The sequence below is a fragment of the Leucopleurus acutus genome (assembly GCF_964270905.1).
Source record: "Leucopleurus acutus genome assembly, chromosome: 8".
In the NCBI taxonomy this organism is placed as follows: domain Eukaryota; kingdom Metazoa; phylum Chordata; class Mammalia; order Artiodactyla; family Delphinidae; genus Leucopleurus; species Leucopleurus acutus.
Window position 1 is genome coordinate 47,280,846 of NC_139151.1, and position 16,011 is coordinate 47,296,856.

The 16,011-nt window shown below is 41.5% G+C and overlaps 2 protein-coding genes across 2 annotated transcripts in view; both read left to right on the forward strand.

The window, feature by feature from the left end:
• The window catches only part of SYTL2 (synaptotagmin like 2), a 100,233-nt gene extending 95,670 nt beyond the window's left edge, over positions 1 to 4,563 (forward strand). The window contains 3 exon segments of the mRNA XM_082845623.1: positions 1,050 to 1,149; positions 2,845 to 3,050; positions 3,887 to 4,563. Coding sequence (XP_082701749.1) covers positions 1,050 to 1,149; positions 2,845 to 3,050; positions 3,887 to 4,032 — 452 coding nt within the window. The 3' untranslated portion in view covers positions 4,033 to 4,563.
• A 6,904-nt stretch (positions 4,564 to 11,467) lies between these two features.
• On the forward strand, positions 11,468 to 12,583 carry CCDC89 (coiled-coil domain containing 89; the record flags this gene model as incomplete). Its single annotated transcript, XM_082845767.1, has 1 exon — positions 11,468 to 12,583. One exon carries the CDS (start codon positions 11,468 to 11,470, stop codon positions 12,581 to 12,583), a length of 1,116 nt encoding a protein of 371 aa, XP_082701893.1.
• Positions 12,584 to 16,011: the final 3,428 nt, after the last annotated feature.

Below are 16,011 nucleotides of genomic sequence, written 5' to 3' on the forward strand. Positions count from 1 at the left end.
CAGCACAGTTAAGGAGCAAGAGACTGTCAGGAAATCTGTGCTAACCCCCCTCTCATTTCCCACACAGTTCCCCAAGTTGTCCTCCTTAAGAATCTATATGAATGTTAGGACTGAAATCAGGGGTTGCAAACTCAGGTGCTTTCAGTAGCCTATCCAAGTCTTAGATGAAGTCCCATCTCCTCCCTAAAGCTTTTCCTGAATGTTTTTACCCTCACTGATCACATCGTCTTCTAGAACATTACAGTAATAACTTTGCATTTCATTCTTATATTACATTTTTATAGTTTTTATTGATTTTCTCTCTCTAGCTTAACTGTAAACATCTCCCAACGACCTAGATTTCCTGTATTCCTTGTATGTCCAATGACATTCCTAGCATAGAGCTGAGCACATAATAGATGCTCATTAAATACTGGTTGGTTGACTGATTGGGCCCACCCATCCAGAAATGTATGGTAGTATTCCTCCACCCATGTGCACCCAACCTAGACAACAACTTCAGACTAAGCCAACTTCTCAGTAATTCCCTGTCCATAATACTGGCTGTTATGTGTGTCTATACAATAGTCCTATAAAATTTGTAACTACTTTTAACAAGAAGAGTGACTATACCTTAACCAGTACCTGTTTCGTTTACTTTATACTCAAATATGTTTAAAATGCCTCCTGTCAGCACCGATTGATATTGGTATTAATATTTGAAAGGTATATGCATTTCACTGAGTAGTTTTGAATATAACTGTAAATGGATGATTCACATACCTAATATCTATAATTGATCTCATTGAGCCAAGCAAAACCCAAAAAGAATGATGTAACACTCTGTACTTGGAATCAATTAAATTATTTTCATAGAGCTATCTGAGCTCAGTACAGCCAGACTATGAAAGATATAGTTAAGAACAGATATAATCAATTAGGATCATATGATCAAACACTAGCTAGCGTCGCTATGTCAGACCATCTTTAGGTTGGCATCTTTGGATGCAGTACTGCCAAGAGAGGAATGGCAGTGGAATTTCATTTTCTCTCTCTTTTTTCTGTTACAGGTAAAAAGCTTCCTACAACTGGAGAAGTGCACATCTGGGTGAAGGAATGCCTTGATCTACCACTGCTAAGGGGCAGCCATCTAAATTCTTTTGTTAAATGGTAACAGCATTGATAACTCTCCACCCTCAGTTCTACAATAGCCTGGCCTTTGCTGCTTGGTTTTACTTTTCTGTATCTGTGATGCTGAAAGTCATCAGTAGTAGTATAAATAAACTAACTTGAGACAGTGGCGACTTGAGCTAGAGGGATCTTTGACATGAACCCTCTCCAAGGCTTCATTTAGTTTTTTGCTTTTGGGGTTTAAAAAATAAATTTATTTATTTATTTTTGGCTGCATTGGGTCTTCGCTGCTACGTGCGGGCTTTCTCTAGTTGCTGTGAGTGGGGGCTACTCTTCTTTGTGGTGCGTGGGCTTCTCATTGCCGTGGCTTCTCTTGTTGCGGAGCACGGACTCTAGGTGCGTGGGCCTCGGTAGTTGCGGCACACAGGCTCAGTAGTTGTGGCTCGCGGGCTCTAGAGCACAGGCTCAATAGTTGTGGTGCACAGGCTTAGTTGTTCCGCAGCATGTGGGATCTTTCCGGACCAGGGATTGAACCTGTGTCCTGTGTCCCCTGCATTGGCAGGCGATTCTTAACCACTGCACCACCAGGGAAGTACTTCATTTAGTTTTAAAATCATAAAGATAAGAGGGAATATATACAATCGAAACCAGAGATCACATACTCAGATACGTAATGTCTTCTAGGAGGTACATCTGCTGATGAGGACAATATTCAATACTAAAGAGTTTATGAAATGGCTAATGGTGATGCCACAACTCTTGGATCCTCTGTGGAGCATCTGTTTTGTGGCCCATTTGCAAAAGGCCTTTTGCATCAGTCTGTAAATATCTGGGAAGTTATTTGCTAAATAGACCCATACTAATAATTAGCTCATAAGAGTTTAAGACAATTTGGGTTTTTAAGTTGCAACCTTTTTCTCTGTTGTAATATAAATGCTTGGCATCTTAACTAAACAGATATTATTGTTCTGTCCTAACTCTCTCTGACTAATTTTATCTATATAGATTCTACCAGAAGACCAATTGTAGCTATTTAAGTTCATATGACCTTATTTATGATTTTCCCTATACATATTCTTCATAGATGTCAACTGATAAGTTTTTCAGCTCAGGTCAGTCTCCCATTCCAAGACTAGTCCCGGCCCTTCTTGTCTGCACAAGAGACATGGTAGGTTAAATTAATTTCACTTTTTACCATAAAGTAAATATAAATAGTTGCAAATATGTAATATAATTCATTCCCAAAGTCAAATCTAGCAAATTGGAGAGGTTTCTCTTCTTTTGCAGTTCTGTACAAGACTGATTTCTTAGGCTATCACAGATAATCAGGAATAGATTTTAGAGGAATCCACAAACAATTGCTACGTAGTAAACACTAAGTGCAGGTACTGAACTAAGTTGTTTGCTTAATATGTAATTCTAATATTAACCTTTTGAGGTAGGCATCACCATTCCCATTTTATAGATGAGGAAGCAAGTGTCTAAGAGGTTAAGTCAGTTTCCTATACTACACAGCCACTAAGTGGCAGAGTCAGGATTCCAAGCAAGTGTGGTCCACTCTGGTGCAGAGAGTCTTTCCGGCAGGATGCCCCACCATCGCCATCACCATCACCATCTCTCTACACTCTTTTTTTCTTCCATTTCCTCTCTCCAATCCCCAGTAGCTGAAGCACACTGAAAGCATGAGTTTACTGTCTTAGTAAAATGCTCTCACAATAATGTTTCCTTTCGTAGTACCATCCTTCCAGATACAAGTAGGAAAAGTCGCCAGAAGACAAGAGCTGTGGGGAAAACCACCAACCCTGTCTTCAACCACACCATGGTGTATGATGGGTTCAGGCCCGAGGACCTGACGGAAGCCTGTGTCGAGCTTACTGTCTGGGACCATTACAAATTAACCAACCAGTTTTTGGGAGGTCTTCGGATTGGCTTTGGAACAGGTAACATTTGTTACATTTTTAATTCTCCATGAGTCAAATGCTCTGGAGACACTAGAGATTGGTTGGTTTGTTGTTTTGCTTCTTCCTAATGAAAACAGATATTGTTTCTGTTAAGTATAATGAAATGAATGAGTGAAGGAATGTCAGGCTGTGTGCCAAGGACTCTGGATACAAAGATTAACGGGATGCAATGTCTGTCCACACAGAGCTTAAGTTATTGTGGGGGAAACCAGAAAAGCCTTCATCACTACTCTTTCCTGAAAAAACATTTATGGCCCTTCATGGCTAAAAGTGTGCTTTGCATAATAATAGTAACTAATGTTTATGGAGCACTGATCACTGTACTAAGTGCTTTATTTGCATTATTTCATTTAATCCTCACAGCAGTTCTATGAGTTGTTTCTAATGTTAGCCCCAGAGAAACTGATGTTCCAAGAAATTAAGAAACAGAGCTAATAAGTGGCAGAGCCAGGATTCAAAATCGAGTCTGTTAGACACTAAAGCTGTAACCACACTTTCCTAGAGATCACCTACTGTCACTTCCAACCCAATGCTGGAATCCTCCCTACTATCCCCTTATGCACCTGACAGATTCTCATCTAACTTTTATATGGATGTGAAGAGAAATCATTACTCTGAGAGTAATGAGAATAATCCCAATTGTGGTGGGTCCCATTATTGGATATCTCAGATGGTTAAACAGTTCTTTCTCTGCCCTCCTGGTGATGTTAAAACTCTTCCTAACTGTTTCCATTGGTGATTATAATTAGGGAATGACTCAGTTTTTTCCCAATGAGCTATTCCTTTCTAAATGCAAAGCTTCCCTTTTTTTCCAGGGAAAAGCTATGGTACTGAAGTGGATTGGATGGACTCTACTTCAGAGGAAGTTGCTCTCTGGGAAAAGATGGTAAATTCCCCCAACACTTGGATTGAAGCAACCCTGCCTCTTAGAATGCTGTTGATTGCCAAGATTTCCAAGTGAACCCAAAGTCCACTGGCTCCTCCACTGAAAACTACTAAACACGTGGAATCTGATCTTAAAAATGTTACTGTGTAGACAGAGATCCTCACCTTCTATCTATTGCCATAACAAATGCTACACAGCATGTTAAAGTCAACCTGCATGTACTTCTTTGGTTACAAGGCCCAAGAGACTTAAATGATAACAAAACATGTAATGTGTTTGTGACTCCAACATTAAAGAAGATGTTTGAGAAAGTTAAGAAAATCAAACCATTGCTGCTCCTTCAAAGAAAAAGCTGCCAAAAATAATTAAATGTGGGGTGTTGTTAATGAAAAGAGTTTTCCAATTTGCCATCATGTGTTTCTTTCTTTTTTTTTTTTTTCTTTCATTTTTTGGCCATGCCACAAGGCTTGTCGGATCTTAATTCCCCGACCAGGGATCGAACCCACGCCCCCTGTACTGAAAGCGTGGAGTCTTACCCACTGGACCACCAGGGAAGTCCCACCACCATGTGTTTCAAACCACAGTTTTGTGCTACAGTTAGAAGGGCCTGCCACTTGATCATTGAAAACCCTTGCATGAACTGAAGAAATGTTGGTTTGTAGAAGAGTGACTGAAAGATACTCCTACGAGGGGAAAAAAAGGCAGAATATCAGTGATGATGAAGAATTTGTTCATAAGAAAACTATTTACTCTGTAATCTCTATTGAAAATGGAATTCCATGTTAGGGCAATGAGACTATATTTACTGCGTATATTTTTTGCCTTGAGAAACTTTCCCTTTTCCCAGTGTTAAAGTCCCAAATGTGCTTTGGTGCCACCCACTGGCCATAGGTGGAATTTAGTTTTGAGCTTAATTTTCTCCTAAGGTAAGTCTCAAGCCTGTATTTTGTAATAGAGTGCCGTATATAAAACAAAAACCTTGCATATATGAGATTCTGTTTTTCTTATAACTCTACTATATGAAAAGAGCATGAGAGTGGTCTCAGACATGCCTTGCAACAAAGTTTTAATTAGAATGAAAATTGTTAAATTATACTGTACTTCCTGTGTCTGTATAATTTTCATAAAGTATTTTGTAAAAACCCTTAGAATAAATTATTATATGATTTAATTGTCAAATTAATCTTACTTCTTGTTTTAAATGAAATACTTTATGTTAAGAACCCTAAAATCTAAATTTCCTAGCAAGGCTAAAGAACTTTTGGGCTAATATTTCTCCAGAGTCTTTACTGCAACTCTGGGCATCATTTCCTCTAAATGGGAAGCTTCAGCTGTGTTATTAAGAGTAGAACTTTTATTTTTAAAAAGTAGTTGAGGGACTTCCCTGGTGGCACAGTGGTTAAGAATCCACCTGCCAATGCAGGAGACTCGGGTTCGAGCCCTGGTCCGGGAAGATCTCACATGCCTTGGAGCAACTAAGCCCATGCACCACAACTGCTGAGCCTGTGCTCTACAGCCCGCGAGCCACAACTACTGAGCCCACGAGCCACAACTACTGAGCCCATGTGCCACAACTACTGAAGCCCGCGTGCCTAGAGCCTGTGCTCCACAACAAGAGAAGCCACCGCAATGAGAAGCTCACGCACTGCAATGAAGAGTAGCCCCTGCTCGCCGCAACTAGAGAAAAGCCTGCGCGCAGCAATGAAGACCCAATGAAGCCAAAAATTAAAAAAAAAAAAAAAAAGTAGTTGAAAAGCTTTGAAGATACATTAACATTTATTCTTAAAGTTTTCCACAAAGACATTTTTGAGTCATTTGATACATAAAGCATTACTCCCCCTTAGAACCCCACTAGCTCACCATCTCAAAACAAGTCCTGATTTAATATAGGTTGGGGGAAGCCTGGGTGGTGAGGGGAGGGTGAGATCTTACAACAGGTATCTAACGAATGTCATTGAAAACATCTGGAGTGCTTGCCTCCTTTCCCCGAAACAGATGCTAGAACCTTCGACCCACTGGCCAGTAAGAGCAACTAACCTAAAACAACGCCCTTCCCTCATTGTCTCTCAAGGTCTTTTAGGAGGGTGGTTAATCTAGCTGTATTTCCTCTTCCTGTTCTGGCTGCAGGGAGGGACAAGATGAGGTGAAAGGAGGCACATCTCCAAGATCGGCTGGAGCCATAGCAGAAGTGCAAATCCTGTTCCAGCTCCTGCCACTTCATAGTACAAGCTACTTTCTCAGCCCTTTTTTCAGTTACCTGCTCAGCCATCTGCCAGCATCCAGCCAGCTATGAAGCATGAATGAGATGAGTCCTAGTATCTCCCCATCTAGGACTAGGAATGCCCACCTCCCCCATCCCCAGATCCCCAAGACACCAGAGGGGACAATAGAACCATCCTTGCATCTGCCCACAGAACTTCCAACTGCCTCGGGTCATCCAAGGGGATGTCGTGTCACATTGTTTTTCCGAAAAAATCTATAAAAGCTTTAATCTCACCTGGCTACAAGAGGAAGGCTAAATGGGATTTTCATGCATTATAAAGTGTAGGCAACCTGAATTCTTTGGTGAACTCAAGTTGACAGACTTTTCATCCAGTGGGATTTTTAGGCAAAGTCCCTGCTGAAATTTTTTATTTTCTTAAACTGGAGGCATTTCCTTGAACTGCATGTTTTAGGGCTCTTTTTCTTTTTCCAGAAACCCAACCAGAAATAAGCCCCAAAGGGGGATTTATTGGAAATAAACTGTTAGCCCAGAGAATTAAGGAAGTACTACAGGAACTAGATTACTCTGGGGACTCGTGGGCTGGAACCAGGAACTCAGATACTGTCTCTCCTCTTCCTCAGGGACAGGCAGCTCCAGCATCACAAGCTCTCAGCTAAAGCACTTCTCTTTCCTGGATTCAGCTTGAGAGAGCTCTGGGAGAAACTGGCCAGGCTTGGGTCACGTCCCCACCTATTGGACCACTCACGGTAGCCAGGAATGGATAGGGTAAGATCTTATGCTTGGCCCTGCGTGGATTATGTGTCCACCCTGTGGCCAGGGAGAGGTGATCCATTTTCAGAAGAATAGGGTATCATACACATGGGCACTGGAGAAATCAAGAGCTAGGTAGCCATGTAATTTGTTTCCCCCTTTGGTGAAAATGCTTCAAAATTCCATTATTCAAAAAATGAAATAATATTCCAAAGAGTCACTGCTGACTGTTTCCAGGGAGGCCGAAATTTCCCCAACCATCATGACTGCTGCAGCTTTTAAGTAGATGGTGAGGATCCTGGGAACTGCATAACCTGTTCACATGGCCTAGGAGCCCACCAAAGCATGATTACTGTTAGCCTAGGCTTACGTCCAGGGAACTTGCTTGGACTTCTTTGTACATCTCTCATCCATACTCACCATTTAAGTAAAAAGTCCCCGAACATCTGCCTTCTCTTGTACTCTTAGGCATTTGTACATCTTCTCTCATTTAATTCTGACAATATTTTGAAACATAGGTGTTATTATCCACATTTTATAGTTGGCAGGGAACAAAGAAACTAAAGCACAGAGAGGTTAAGTTGTCCCAAGAAGAATTCTTGTCCCAAGAAGAATCCCCATTCTCCTTTGGGATTGCTCTCCTATTTCCTCTCCTGTCTCCACTCCCCCACAGGCTCATTCACTAATTTCACTAGTTTGTTTTACAAAACAAATGCTCCCACACATTTGATCCAATCACAGAACATTCCTTCCACTTCTTTGGCTGACTTGTTCCTAAAGAACTGGTTCTTCTTCAGCCTTACAAAAAGAAGACTCTCACTCTTCACATTCAACACCTCAGTCAGGATGTGGGATCAGATTTCAGATCATTGTGCCCCTATTTTTATTCTTTGAGAAGAGTGATGTGTCCAATTGATCCATGATTATGTTAGCAGTTATCATACTGAATAGCTGTTTTTCTATTATTTGTCTCCATCATTAGATGGTAATTATCTTAAGAACTGGGACTGCAAACCTTGGACATAACAGTTTCTCAGTATGTGAATTGAACGAATGAATGATTAAGCAAATGAATGAATGATGAACTAAAGACCATGGGGTTCAGTATCAAAAAATCTGGGTTTGAATTCTGTCTCTATCACTTACTCTCTGAGTGACCTGGGACAACTTAACCTCTCTGTGCATTAGTTTCTTTGTTCCCTGCCAACTATAAAATGTGGATAATAATGCCTATGTTTCAAGAATATTGTCAGAATTAAATGAGAGAAGATGTACAAATGCCTAGTACTATGTAGGGCATATAGAAGAACTCTGTAAATAGCAGCTTTAAAAAGGAGATGTTAAAAGACTTAACAAAGACAAGTGGAGGGAACTCGTTGGTCACCACTAGGGAGAACATTGGCCAAGGCTCATGACTTGGACCTCTGGAATATATACTGGATACCTTCAGGGTCAAAGGTAGGTGGGAAAATGGCATAACAAAGAAAACCATGGCAGAAAGGAGCCAAAAGTCATTATTACTAAACTGAAAGTTCTCTGAGAAGAGTGATATACCTAATTTATTAATGTATACTTAGCATCTAGCACCGCACCATACATTACAAATGTTTGTTGAATAAATCAGTGAATGAATACTGATTAGGATCTTTTGAGATTCTTAACCTTGACAAGTGATCTATGAATTTAATATTTAAAATAATTTTAATGTAGAAGAGATATATAAAATATTCCTAATGTAGAAAATGTATTTAATCAACAGATTTCATTGAGCATCCATTATGTGCAAGGGACTTAGGTACAAAGAGAGGGGAAAGCGTCCGTAAGCTCATCCTCAAGAACACTGCTATTAACATCTTGAGTATTTTTCCTCTTTTCTTTTCTTTTCTTAGGAAACATATTCTGTGAATTCACTTTACTACATCAGACAACCATACATGATAATCAGCAAATAAAATTTTCAATGTATGTCTGACCCTTTTATTTAAATGAAGAGGACTATTCTAATTTTCTAGTCACTTGCCTCAACTTTTCAAGTTCCATTTCAGTATACGAAGCTTGAAATTTAAGGAAAAGTGAAGAAGAGATGTGAGGGGGAAATTAAAAATAAGTTTCGCTCACATTTTTTAATTCACTTTCATAAACCCTAAATAACCTACAATTTGAGTTATTAAAATTTTAGTTCAGGAGATTTTCTGAGCCTTTTGCCGGTGAAAGCTTTCCCTGATAGACAGATTCAGGATGTGGGACAGGAGATCCTGATCTTTGAGACCAAAGCAAAAATCTCGAACTCTTCTTTCAGATCTATTTTGCTCTAAGTGAAACCTGAAGCATTTAAAAATCCATCCATGTATAATAACACCCCATGCTTTTTCCTTATCATCATGACTTGAGAAATTAAGTCTGACCACAGACTTAACAGTGATTGCAGGAATAGCTAACTCTTTGCTCTGTGCTTAAGTTTTCACATCATTAATATCATTCTAAATTTTAACTTTTTTATCTCGCTTTTTTCAATTATCTTTCAAACACAAGTATTTCCATGCCATTAAATTACCTATAAACATGATAATGTTTAATGTCTACATAATATTCTATTATATGAAAATATCATAATTTTCTTTAAATTTTCTCTTTTTTGGACATTTTGGTTTCCAACTTTTAGCCGTTATAAACCACACTTGGAGCAAAACTTTTTCTTTCAGAAAAAGGCCTTTCTTTCAGCAAAGATCTCCCCCAGACGGACAATCATTAATTCAAAAGGCATAAAGGTGTTTTAAGTTCTCAATACATCAATTGACTTTTACCATGGTATAAGAGAGCACCTATTTCACTATACCCTTACCAGGTATCTTAAATAATAATACCAGGTATCTTAAATACCAGGTATCTGGGTCATCTTAAAAGAAGGGGAAAATTTTTGACTAATTTGATAGATGAAATGATATCTAATGTTAACTTATATTTATTGGATCCCTGATAGGGTTCAATTCTTGGCCATTTCTGTCCCCTCATCTGTGAATTCAATTGTTTATTTCTCTTTTAAGATGTTAATGCTTTATTGATTTGTACAGGCTCTTTGTAAAAATATAAATCTGTTGTCTGTCATATTTATGGTGGATAGTTTTCTCTATTCGATTTTTGCCTTCAACATCCATTCAACACATATTTATCTGAGTCTCCCCAAGGCATTGGTCTAGTCATCAAGGATGAAACAGACACAGTTCCTGCCCCTAAGGATCTCAGAGTTTAACAGGGGAAGGCAGGGGAGTAAATGATGAGTGCAGTAAGGCTTTCATATGCTCTGTTGGAAGTACAAATAGACTAGAGTGGCCGCACTAAAAGAGGTGAGTGGTCACGTCTACACTTACCGGCTAGGAGAGGCTTCACAGAGAGGTGATTCTTATCTAAGTATAAAATGCTGGGTAAATTACTAGAGCGACAAGGGACAAAGTGGGAAAAAGCATTCCAGGCAGAGGGAACACCTACAGACAGGGCCTGCTAGGGAAACGTCAATAGCTGGTGTTAGGCTAGGGAATAAAACTAAAACGTCAGGCAGGTCTTGAGAAAGAAGGGGCTCCAGACCTCAGAGTCACATAATTTTTTAAATTATATATAACTTTAGATGTTTAAGTCAAATTGAGTGTTACCTTATTCATCTCTTACATAATATTTAAGCTAAGAAAGTCCTTCCTGACCCAGAACTTTAATACTTACCTTTGTTTTCCTCTAGTTTCCATTTTTAATACTTCGTTTTCATTTTAGTCTTTACATTTAACTGTTTAATCCATCTGGAATTGACTTTGGTGTGTATAAGGTAAGCCTCATTTGATTCTTTTTTCTGTTTTAATGTTTATCACGTCTATATTGTCCATTAAGCTTTTCTCTGTAACCCTATTGTGCCAGTGGGTAAAACAGGGAGTGCTGAATAGCTAATAAAATGTATTCCCAGTTGGGGACAATGCTTCGGGAAACGAAAGAAATTTCTCTGGGGTTTGCTCTTTCTCTGAGGTGTGTTAAACACTACAGGTACAAACTCACAGCCATTTAGGATCACCGCTCTCAGAGTACTACTGCTACTTTGTATTTATAGATTGCAAATTTTTTAAGGAGCCAACACTTTCCACAGAGAGGACTTTATTCTCATGACCACTGAAGCCGGGAGAGGGAAGAGGACTATGTCACCACTGCTTGATTTGTTTACTCCCACAAGAAATTATGTGGAGTCAGACTTCTTCCCCTGATGCTGGCTGGAAATCAGGTGGACTTGGCATCTCTGTACAGTACAGGCCAGACACTGGGCTGAGAGCTGTGACTGGTTAGATAGGCAAGTATAACCTGACCAGATTGGTTCTGGACTCACCGGAGTCCCCCTGTGGTTACTTCACAGCATTCTGAAGACCTGTCCACCAATCACAGGGCTCCTTACTGGGTGAAAAAACGACTGCTAGACATTGCCAGGAGTCCCTAGCAACACCGTGGCTTTTGAAATCTGGAGGGGGAGGCCGTGCAGTCAGCCGACAGTAGAGGAGAGTGCTGATGCCTCAGGAAGAGACGGCTCTCAGGATGGACACCCCACCCTCTGAAGAACCCTTAGATAAGCAAAACAAAAATCTAGAAAACCAGGAAGAGGAGATGGAGTTTAAGGAACTGGATGGTCTGAGGGAAGCCTTGGCAAACCTCCGGGGACTGTCCGAAGAGGAGAAGAGTGAGAAGGCGAAGCTGTACTCCCGCATCCAGGAGCAGTCCCAGCTCATCTGCATCCTGAAGCGGAGGTCAGACGAGGCCCTGGAGCGCTGCCGGATCCTGGAGCTGCTCAACACAGAGCTGGAGGAGAAGAGGATGCAGGATGCTGAGAAACTGAAGGCCAAGAGCGAGCAGGCCCAGAGGCTGGAGGAACGCTTTATGACCCTGGCAGCCAACCATGAGTTGATGATCCGCTTCAAGGACGAACACAAAAGTCAGAACATCAAGCTGAGAGAGGAGAATGAGAAGCTGAGGATGGAGAATGACCACCTCTTCAGCCAGGCTCTGAAGGACCAGGAGGCCAAAGTATTGCAGCTCACTGCCCGGAGTGAGGCCCTCACCAAGGAGCTGGAGTCTCTGAAACAGAGGAGCGCTCAGGAGGCCTGCCAGGCCCAGGCCCGAGAGAAGGAACTGCTGGAGCTGTTCCAGAGCCAGCAGGCCTGCGCCCACACCAAGGACACGGAGCAGCTGCGCAACCAGCTGCAGAGCCTCAAGCAGCAGCACCAACAGGCCATGGAGCAGATGGCCAAGGCCGAGGAGGCACACAGCCAGCTGAACCGGGAGCTGCAGGCCAGGCTGCAGACCGTCACTTGTGAGAAAGACGAGCTGTTGCAGCTGTCCATGGAGAGGGGCAAGGTGCTTCAGAACAAGCAAGCAGAGATCCGCCAGCTTGAGGAGAAGTTGGAGACGGCCGATGTGGCCAGGAGGCGTGCACTAGAGCGGTTTGAACAAGAGGCAGTGGCCGTGGACAGTAACTTGAGAGTCCGGGAACTCCAGCGCCGGCTAGATGGGATCCAGAAGGCCTACGATGAACTCAGGCTGCAGTCAGAAGCCTTCAAAAAGCACAGCCTGGATCTTTTAAGCAAGGAGAGAGAACTCAACGCCAAACTCCGCCATCTCTTTCCATAAGGAAGCTTCTGGTTCCTCTGGCCTCCAATTTAGAAATCAAGTATTTGTGCCTTGTGGCAAGAGTAAAGATGGGATTCCATTTATTCTACCTTCAAGTACAAGAGACCACTCAAAGAAAAACTACTTTACTATGACATTGTTGTTGCCATTGTCAGGATAACACTAATTTTCAGTCCTACCACCTAGAATACACGAGATTAACCAAATTTCTTTCTGTGCCTTTGAAATCTCCCTAAGTTTGCTATCAGTATCTCCACCTCCCCCATAACTCATTCATTCTCAACCCCAGGTATCTTCATGTGTCCTAAGTTTTAAAATTAGCAGCCATTATGGACTTGAGTGAATCTTTTTTTTTTTAATTTATTTATTTTTGGCTGTGTTGGGTCTTCATTGCTGCACACGGGCTTTCTCTAGCTGTGGTGAGCGGGGGCTACTCTTTGTTGCGCTGTGCGGGCTTCTCATTGCGATGGCTTCTCTTGTTGCAGAGCACGGGCTCTAGGCATGCAGGCTCGGTAGTTGTGGCTCGAGGGCTCTAGAGTGCAGTCTAGTAGTTGTGGCACACGGGCTTAGTTGCTCCGCGGCATGTGGGATCTTCCCGGACCAGGGATCGAACCCATGTCTCCTGCATTGGCAGGCGGATTCTTAATCACTGCGCCGCCAGAGAAGTCCCCTTGAGTGAATCTTAAAAGTGCAATGGGATGTGTTACTGTGAAAAGAAAAAAACTAGCATAATTAGCCCTTGTAGATAGGTAGGCTTGTAATCTCCCGTAGTTGAGACTGTAAGCTATAACAGTTAATAGCATATTAATAGCATGGATAACCTGCAGAAAAGTGTCTGATTTTGCAACAGACCAAACAGTTGCTTGCTTCACCTGCTTTATGGCAGTATCCTTTCAATTTTATTTTAGTCGCACTAGCTCAGAGAACAAAAATTGAGCTCATTAAATTCTTTTCCAAAGTAGGCAAACTTTATTATAGTCAGTTAAATTCTTTTCTAAAGTAGGCAAACTTTATTATAGTCAGTCTATATGAGCAATAAGATTCAAGTAAGTAAAATCAACCCATTTTAATTTTTCCTGCAAGCTTAGATCACATTCCATTTTCTTGGTTTTTCTCCTTAATAAAAACAGGATTTAGAGGTACAAAAAAGCAAATATCAGTAGTTTCATTTAATATTGCACAATATGCTAATAGACAAAAGTCCCCAGTTTGGGGTAATAGATCATAGCACACTGGATATGATGCCTATAGCAACACATAGTGATTGTTGTGTTTCTATTAACATACTTTCTTGCAACTCTTTCATTTTATAAAAACACCCATCTAAATGGAATGTATATATGTATACTTACATCATTTTTGTAGGAATACTTAAATGTGTAATGATAAAAACAGATAATAGTTATTAGATTTATGCAAAGTTCTTAAAGAGGTAGATGTAAAACTACACTTTATGCTTCCTTATTTCCCTGTATTTAGTTGACATAGAAGCATTATTATGAATACTTCCCAAAATAGATTGCAGTGTAGTATTTTTCTCACCCACTTAGTGCCAAGAGTGCCAAGAGTTACCTAATGATTTGAATTTATTAAAAAATATTACTTGGTACCTTTTTAATAAACAATTTTAAGCATCACTTGCCTTACCTAAAGCAATTTTTAAAACCTATTTTCTCACAGTTCTATTAAGATTGTGGTATTAAATACAAATTCCAAGGATCCACCTTGCTGGCATGAAAGGACTATTTACTTCCTCTTACACATTACCAAGAATCAGAATATATAGGAGCTGATTAAGGTTACCCTTTACTGAGTCCATACTATTTATCATTGAACTGAAGCACTTTCAATATATTGTTTTATTTAATCCTTAGCAACACTGAAGAAGGTAATAGTGTTCATTTCTGTTTCAAAGAAGAGGAAATTGAGATTCAGTAATTTGCTCAAGGCCAGTTGGTCCCTGGGGAGCCGGGATTTTGATGACAACATCACACTGGAAGATTTATTGACTGTCTGCTGAGTACCAAGCTCTGGGAGTGGGCACTGAGAATAAGCATGAAGAAGCATGTTTTCTGCCCTGGAAGAGCTCCCACACAGTCTAGCCCAGGGGCAAAAGAGCAGTCACATACAGTGTAATGTGTTTTCACAAGGGGTGTTATGAGATCACAGCGGGTAAACACACACACACACACACACACACACACACACACACACACACACACCAGTTAAAAGCCTGAGGGTAAGGGGTGGGATGGTAGAGAGGATTGCCCGGGATGACTAACACAGAGTTGATATATAAGCTGGTTCTTAAATAACTAGTAGAATTTTATCAGGTATTGAAAAGGGATAAAGATTTCAGACAGCATCGTGTAGAAAGTCACAGAGGTTTTAAAAAATGTCCAGAATACTTGGAAATCATAAGTAGTTGGGAGGAGGTGCGGAGAAGCATCTCTACAGATAGAAATAAGAGAAGAGAGGCGGGAGGAGACTGGCAAGGGCACAAACAGGAGCCACAGACGAGCCCTCTTCCTCCTCCCATGCAGGTTCGGGCGGATTAGCGAAGAGACTGGTGCGCATGCGTGCCAGCATCTCTTCCCGCCCCCTCCTCCACCCACGCTGGCCCGTGCAAGCTCCGCCCAAACAGCTGTCGGGTGGGGTGGTGATCTCTCCCATTCAACTTTTGTGCCCAGCCTGCGAGGAGGAGGAAGAGGCTCCTGGGCAAAGGCCAAGCGGGTCCTGAGGGCCATTCGAGCAGGGAATTCTAGGATCCTCGTACAGGAGTGTGGGCTAGTAGAGGACTTGCCACCTGGGCTCTTCATTAGGAGGGAAGGGTGCGTCTGGAAGAGCATGGGGGATGGGTAAGGTGCATGCTCCCTAAAACGTGGGCGCAAAGAAAGGGTCTCAGTTGCCCGGGTCTAAGGACAATACTGTTCAGTCATGCTAAGGAGTTTGTGTTAGGTTGAACCATATAAAATTGCCACTTTGTAGGTTACAAATGATTAGATGTGGGCCATTTCATAATGCTCACTCTAATACCCTTTTGAAAGATATTGAAAAGAAAGTGGGTAATGAGAATAGAAGGTTAAAGATGGATGCCTAGAGAACAGCTGAGGAAAGGAGCCCACAACACAAAGGAAGAAAGTAAGAGTAATGTGAACCTATCATGTGTCAAGTGCTTTTCAGGTCACCCTCATACCAACTCTTCAAGGGAGGTTCAGTTATCACTATTTCATAGATAAAAATGAGACACAGAAAGAGAGGGTGACTCGCCCAAAGCCAGCAAGTTTTGGGGTGGCAGGGGTGAGATTTGAACCCAAGCCCCTCTGGGAGGACCGGCTTCATGGGCGTGCCACCTGCACGGGGACCCTGCACTTGGTTCTACTGCTGCTGCCTTGAGGTTCTTAATAATTGTGTGGCAAGGGGCTCCA